Source organism: Hypanus sabinus, chromosome 2 (assembly GCF_030144855.1).
Source record: "Hypanus sabinus isolate sHypSab1 chromosome 2, sHypSab1.hap1, whole genome shotgun sequence".
Lineage (NCBI taxonomy): Eukaryota > Metazoa > Chordata > Chondrichthyes > Myliobatiformes > Dasyatidae > Hypanus > Hypanus sabinus.
Window position 1 is genome coordinate 12922423 of NC_082707.1, and position 7841 is coordinate 12930263.

Consider the following 7841-nt stretch of genomic DNA (forward strand, 5'->3'; position numbering starts at 1 on the left):
AATGGTATGAGAGCATAGCATAAGAAGGTTTGGAAATCCCTGAAGTACAGAAAACTTAGGTCACACACCAGCAGGTTCAGAAGCAGTTGTTCACCTACTCGCATCAGGCTCCTCAATATTATTTTAATTTGCAGTTTACCTTCGTTTTTATATCAAGTGGTTGTTTTGTTTCTTTGTATATGGATAGTTTTCATAAATTCGGGTGTATTTCCCTTTTTCCACTATATACTGCAAAAATGAATTCTAAAATAGTGCATAATAAGGTATACCTGCTTTGATAAATTTTTACATTGAGATTGAATTTATAAACGCTGATTGTTGCAAACACCTTCTCCAAAAATGCAATAGAAGTCAATGATCCAGATTACAGTATTTGCAGACTTGTGCCTCACGAACAGTATCCAGGCATCCAGGTGAAGTCACACAAGACAAGCTGTTGGGAAGATATAAATATATCAGGCACTAATGACCTGCTGAAGACCTAGTGCGGGAGTCTGATACAGAGCATGAATGAAAACTGATAGGCAGGATTTGTAGGAACACGTACGCCGCGGTTATTCTCAACACAGATACTCCACAAGCCTGTGCACTGGAACTCTACTATATATACACTACATGGGCAGATTCTGCATTAACTGCAGTTGCACATATGCAGCTGGTACAAATGTTGCGAGATGCACTTCGAATGGCAATGAGTCGCAGAAAGTAAAGGAGATAGAGAGCAGAGCGATATGGTGTCCTTTCCTTCAATTTCAACAATAGGAAGCAGCTGTCAGATGAATTTTGGAAAGGGGATAATTCACATGCTGCTGGTTACATCAACGTTCCTGATGCTGAAAGGAGTAACAGCTTCAAGTTAGGGTAAAGAGCACCAATGGCCAGGCCTGTCTCAGGCATGTAGTTCATCAAACAATTACCTCCACAGTAAGCTAAATAAATTTGCCATACACCATTGATCCCGACCGTATTTTTTTTCAGTTGATGCATGAGGGAAAGCATATATGCAAACTGTCTCCACAGCTCCCTGTCTCAAAGAATTTCAAAAGAAATTCTTCTTCAGCTCCGTTCTCAAAGGACGCGCCATTATTCTGAGGTTGTGTCCTAAGGCTTTAGACTTTCACACAAGAGGAATTATCCTTTCGACATCAATTTAATTAAAGTATTTCATCATTCGATAGATTTCAATGAGGTCACCATTCACTCCTGTGAATTTTAGCGTACACGGACCCATTGCCATCAAACGCTCTTAATAGAAGAGGTCTTTCAATCCTAGAATACTTCTCGGAACATTCGTAGAATCATCTCTAAGATGTCAGCACCTCCGTTCTCAGACAGGTGGCCCTAATCTGCTCGCAATACTACAAGAGAGGCCTGAGCACTGGTTTGTATATTTTCAACATTACGTTTTTGCTTAATATTACTGTTCTCTTGAAATGAAAGCTAACATTGCATTTGCCTTCCTCACACAGACTCAAACTACAAATGAACCTTTAAGGAATCCTGCACAAGGGCTCACAAGTTTCTATGCAGCTCAGTTTTATGTATTTTCTCTCCATGTAGAAAATAGTCAACCCTTTCATTTCCTCTACCGACTTGATGGACGATAAACCTCCGGACACTGTATTACATCTTCCATTTCTTTGACAAATTTGCTAACCTGTCTAATTATTCCATTGCCTCTGTGTGTCCTCAAAACTACCTGCCCTTCCTCTTATCTTCATACCGTCTGTAAACTGTAGATCAGAGCCTTTAATTATATCACCAAAATCATTGGCTTATAACATAAAAGGAATCGGTCTCGACACAGGCTCCTGTGGAATACCACGAGGCACCAGCATCCAGTCAGAAAAGGCTCCCTTTATCCTCACTCTTTGCATCCTGACAAACCACTACTCATTTTATCTACGCTGCAATGCATCTTGTAATATCATGGTCGGGTAGCCTGTTAACCAGGCTAATTTGTTGCACCTTATCAAAGGGCTCCAGAAAGTCTATGCACACATAATCAACCAGTATAACATTGTCAATTCTGCATGTAATTTCTTCAAGGAACTGGATTTGTCAGGGAGATTTTCCTTTGAGGAAGCCATTCTTTCTAAAGCGTATGCTATTATGTACCCCCATGTACCCTGCGAATTCATACCTACAAATCAATTCCAACATCATCCGGTAACTTCTCTCCACGGTTACTGAGTAACTGGCGTATAGATTCATATCTTCTCCTTCTGTCCCCTCTTGAAGAGTGGAATGACTTTTACAATTTTCCAGTCTTAGAAACAAGGAAACATAGAAACACTACAGCTAAATATACGTCCTTCAGCCCAGAATGTTGTGCCAAACATGTACTTACATCAGAAATTACCTAGGCTTATGCATAGTCCTCTATTTTTTCTAAGCTCCATGTACCTATCCAAGAGCCTTTTCAAAGACCCACCTCCACCACAATAACCGTAAGCCCATTCAACGCACTCATGACACTCTGTGTAAAAATCATCCCCTCTGTACCTGGTTTTAAGCACGTTAAAACTGTACACTCTCATTGCAGTTATTTCAGCTCTGGGAAGAAGCCTCTGACTATCTACACGGTCAATAATTCCCATCCACTTATACAACTTTATCAGGTCATTGCTCATCGTCCGTCGCTCCAATGAGAAAAGGCCAACTCCTACAAACTATTCTCATAAGACATGCTCCCCAATCCAGGCAACATCCATGTTTATGTCCTCAGCACCCTTTTTTAAAGTTTCCACACCTTTCTTCTGGTGAGGAGACCAGAAATGAGCACAGTACTCCAAGTGGAGTCTGAGCAGGGTCCTACACAAATGTAACATTACTTCTCGGCGCATGAACTAACCCCTCGGTTGAGAATGTCATTGCACCGTTTTTAACCTCACAGCCAACCTGCTCTGCAGCTTTGAGTGTCCTTTGCGCTCGGACCCCCAAATCCCTCGGATCATACACACTGTCAAGAGTCTTACAATTAATGCTATACTCTCCACTCATATTTGACCTACAAATAGCCTCACACTTATCTGGGTTGACTCCATCTGCCACTTCTCCGGTCAGTTTAGCATCGTATCGATGTTCTGCTTAACCACTGACAACCCTCTACACTAGACACAACCCCTTCCAGCTTTGGATCATAAGATAATTTACTAACTGATCCCTCCATTTCATCATCCATGTCATTTCCAAAAGTCACGATGAGTAGTGGTCCCAAATCAGGTCACTGAGGCACACCCCTGGTCTACGAACTCCATGCAGAATATGACCCGTTTACACCGACGCTTTGCCTTCTTTTGGCAAGCCAATTCCGGATCCAGAAAGCAAGGTCCTTTTGGATTCTATGTCTCCTTGCTTGTTTAATAAGCCTTGCATAAGTTACCTTATCGAACGCTTTGCTGAAATCCATACACAATATATCTACCGCTAAATTTGATCAAGTTGTTTATTCACATCCTCAATAAAATTCATTTAGAATCGTAAGGTACGGCGTGCCTTTGACAAAGCCATACTGACAAATCCTAACCATATTGTGTCTCTCCAAATGTTCACAAACTATGCCTCTCATGATCTTCTCTATCAACTTACCAACCACTGAAGTAAGACTCGCTGCTCCATAATATATTGGGCTACCTCGAATCCCTTTCTTGAATAAGGTAACAATATCTGCAAACCTCCAATCATCCGGAACTTCTCCTGACGTCATTGATGATGCAAAGATCATTACCAGAGGCTCAGCCCTCGCCTCACACAGTAGCCTGGGGTATATCTCTTCTGGTCCCAATGACATCTCGAACTTGATGCTATCTAAAAGTTCCAGCACATCGTATTTCTTAATGTGTACATGCTCAATTTTTCAGTCCGCTGTAAGTCATCCCGAGAATCGTCAAGGTCCTTTTCCATAGTAAACACTGAAGCAAAATATACATTATGCACCCCCGCTACCACCTACTGTTCCAGACACACTTTTCCGCTGTCACACATGATTGGTTCTATTATCTCACGTCTTATCCTCTTGTTCTTCACATACTTGTGGAATGTTTTCAGATTTTCCTCAATTGTGATGGCCAAGGTCTTCTCATTACCCCCTCTGGCTCTCCCTATTCCATTATTATGCTCCTATCTGCTAGCCTTATAATTTTTCTGGATCTCTATCATGACCTAGTTTTTTTTTAAATCTTTTCTAAGCTTTTCCTTTCTTCTGGACTAGATGTTCAAAAGCCTTGTACACGATGCTTCCTGTCCCTCCCATTCGTTTCCAAGCAATGTAACCAAGCATTACACCACGCAAATATCCCCTGAATATTTGTCACATTTCTGTTCTACACATCTCTAAGATCATCTATTCCCAGTTTATGTTTCGGAGCAATTTATGCATAGCAGCAGAATTAGGTCATATAGCCCAGCAGTTCCCCTCCACCAATTCATCATTACTGATCGCACAGTCTACTCAACCCGATGCTCCTGCTCTCTTGCCATTTCCATTGATGCCCCGACCAATTAGGAATCTATCAACTTCAACTTTTAATATACCCAAGGATATAGCCTCAACCATAAAGTGTGAAAAAACATTCCATAGATTCACCACTCTACGGTTCAAAATATTGCTCCTTACTTGTATTTTAAAAGTTCGCCCCCCCCCCATCTTGTTTTGTGACCTCTCGTTTTCGATGACCCACTAGAGGAAACATCCTTTCCACAACCACCTTACTAGATCTTCAGCATTCAGTAGGATTCAATGAAATCTCTCGGTACTTTTGTAAATTCTAGCGAGTACGGGAGCAAAGCTGGCAAATGCTCTTTATATGTTTACCCCTTCCTTCCCGTAATCATTCTGGAAAATTTCAGCATCAGTTTTATTATCATTACATGGGTCGTGAATTTGTTAAATTATCAGAAGCAGTTCAATGCAATACTATATATATATATATATATATATAATAAAGAAACATCGGGTAGGAGGTACTGTTAGGCAACTGCTATCTGATAGTAACAGTGAGAAAGGGGTGTATTGTGTATTGGAGGTACTTAAAAATAGACACTGCCTTTCCCAGACTCCGCTCCTTGAAAATGTCCTGGATACTTTTAGGCTAGTATCCAAGATGGTGCCATCTAAATTTACAACCATTTGTAGTATCTTTCGGTTCTGTGCAGTAGCAGCACCCCCAACCTGCTCCCCACCACTCCTCCCCCCATCTGTCTTGTCTGCTTTATATCTGATATATTAGGCCCACATTAGATCCCAGAGATCTTGACAACCAGGAGCTCGAAACTGCTCATTTTGTCCACTTCTGACCTTTGCATGAGGATTGATATTCGTTCCTTCGACTTACCCTTCCGGAAGTCCACGATCAACTCTTTCATCTTCCTGTCGTTGAATTCCAGGTTGTTGCTGCGACACCACTGCACTAGCTGGCATAGCTCGCTCTTGCACGCCCTCTCTTCACCATCTGAGGTTCTACCGACAACGGTTATATCTTCAGCATATTTATAGATAGTATTTGTCCTATCCCTAGCTACACAGTCATGGGCAAATAGAAAGTAAAAATGTGAGGTAAGCACACACCGCTGAAGTGTACCAGTGTTAACCGTCAACAAGGAGGGGATGTTATCATCAGTCTGCATAGATTGTCGTCTTCTGGTTAGGAAGACGTGGATTCAATTGCAGAGGGAGGTACAGTAGGAGGTTCAGGTTCTGTAACTTCTCAATCAGAATTGTGGGAATGATTGTATTAAATGCTGAGCAATAGTCGATGAACACCAATCTGACATAGATGTTGTGCTGTTAACGTGGTTTAAAGCTGTATAAACAGCCACTGTGATTGCATCTGCTGTTCACCTATTTTGGCATTAGGCAAACTGCAATTAGACCATATCCCCGCAGAGGCAGGATTTCAGTCTAGTCATGACAAACCTCTCAAATCATTGCAACATTCTTGTTGTGTGTAATACCGGGCCATAGACATTAAGGCGATTCACATTATTCTTCTTAGACACTGATATAATTACTGCCTTTTTTAAGCAAGTGGAAACCTCTGCGCGTAGCAGTGAGAGGTGGAACATCTCTTTGAATACTCCTATTGGTTGGTTGCACAAGTTTTCATAGCCTAACCAAGAACTCCATCGATACTTTCCTCTTTCCGAGGGTTCACTCTATTTAAAGACAGCCTACCAACGGCCTCTGAGACAGAGATCGCAAGGTCATCAGCTGCAGCAGGGATCTACACACCTGTAGTTATTATCCTTTTCAAAGCGGGCATAGAAGGAGCTGAGCTTATCTGGTAGTGAAGCAACGCTGCTCATCATTCTATTGTGTTTCGCTTTGTAGTAGGTAATGTCTGGCAAACATTGCCAGAGTTTTTGTGCATCCAATGTCGCCTCCAAACTATTTCGAAATTGTCTCTTTGATGTTGAAGTAGCCCTCCGCATTTCATACCTGGTTTTATGGTAAAGGGCTGGGTGGCCAGATTTGAATGCCAAAGATGTAAGAATATATATGCACATTTAAATGTGCAGTGTATATATATTAAGAATATATATGTCATGCTTGTCCTTTTGAGTCGAGGCATAGAATTCAAATGCCGGGATGTTATGTTGTAGCTCTGTTTAGAGTACATCTCGGGGTATTGCATACAGTTTTGGGACCGCCATTGCAGGAAGGAAGTCGAGGCATGGAGACGGTGCAGAAGCGAAATGCCACGATGTTGCCTGCATTCGCGGACATGTGCTATATCTGAAGATTAAATTATGATAGGCAAAGATTGAGTAGACAGGCAATATATATTTATCGAAGCCTTGAAATGTCTAATATCAGAGCGTATGCAATTAAGGTGAGAAAAGGGAATTTCAAAGGAGACATCTGAGTAGTGGGCGCCTGGAATGCGCTGCCTAGGTGGTGTGAAAGGCAAAAGCATTAGATTTTATCAAAAGTGTAGATCGGTATGAATGTGAGGAAAATGGAAGTACATCGGCAATCTGCAGGCGGACGTGATTATTTTAATCATCACTTTGATTACTAATATAACTGATTCGGCCCAACCTATTCGATTGAAAGTTGTTATTCTTGAGCTGTATTGTTTTGCGTTTGATGTTGTATGTTCGAAGTGCTGAGGAACCATAGAATGTGGAACTGAGCTGATCTGAGAGCAAAATGTTGTTGTCTCGGATACCGCTTGGTGTTTCTTTCCTTGGCTGATTTCGCATTCAAGCTCTCCGGCGTTACAGTTTGGTCCATATTTGCCACTTCTCGTGTAAAATGGTTTGCTGAGTTCGTAGAACTTGTATTTATCTGATCATAAGACTCTTTTGGACATTTCAGGTAAATGCGACATTTGGAAAAAAAAACTCTCTAGCATATCTATTTCATGAGGAGAATGATAGTTGGTGTACCTCTTTTTATACTCACCATTTTATTAATGCACGATAGAACGTATTCTATATAGATTCTTTATAGATTGGTCTGGCAGCTGTGCTGCCGCAAAGAGTTCTGGACATAGCTGAAGAATATAGAGAGTGACAATAATACCATTCATATTGTCACAGAATTGGACCATTCGTCCTTCAGACATTGCAGCGCTATTCCATCATGGGTGAAATGCCTGGTATAAAAAACACCAATGCGTTTGTACGGCAAAAACCAGCAAACGTTAGTGGATACGCCCCAGTCTATCACGGATAATGTGATGTTCTTGTCATATCTACAAGATGCAGTGTTGCAGGGAAAATAGCATCCTTTATCAATGAACCCGCTACAACCACATCTCCCCCCTCCACCAAGAATATGAAGTCTGCTAGCTACTGCAATACGGAAGAAGGTACAGGACCGTCAGTAACCATGC

At 41.5% G+C, this 7841-nt stretch overlaps 1 protein-coding gene across 1 annotated transcript in view; it reads right to left on the reverse strand.

Moving 5' to 3' along the window:
- LOC132403067 (extracellular calcium-sensing receptor-like) overlaps positions 1-7237 on the reverse strand; it is a 34411-nt gene extending 27174 nt beyond the window's left edge. Inside the window, exons 1-2 of the mRNA XM_059986319.1 lie at positions 7173-7237; positions 5337-5461 (exon numbers count right to left, since the gene is read on the reverse strand). Coding sequence (XP_059842302.1) covers positions 5337-5461; positions 7173-7237 — 190 coding nt within the window. The remainder of the gene's footprint in view (positions 1-5336; positions 5462-7172) is intronic.
- Positions 7238-7841: the final 604 nt, after the last annotated feature.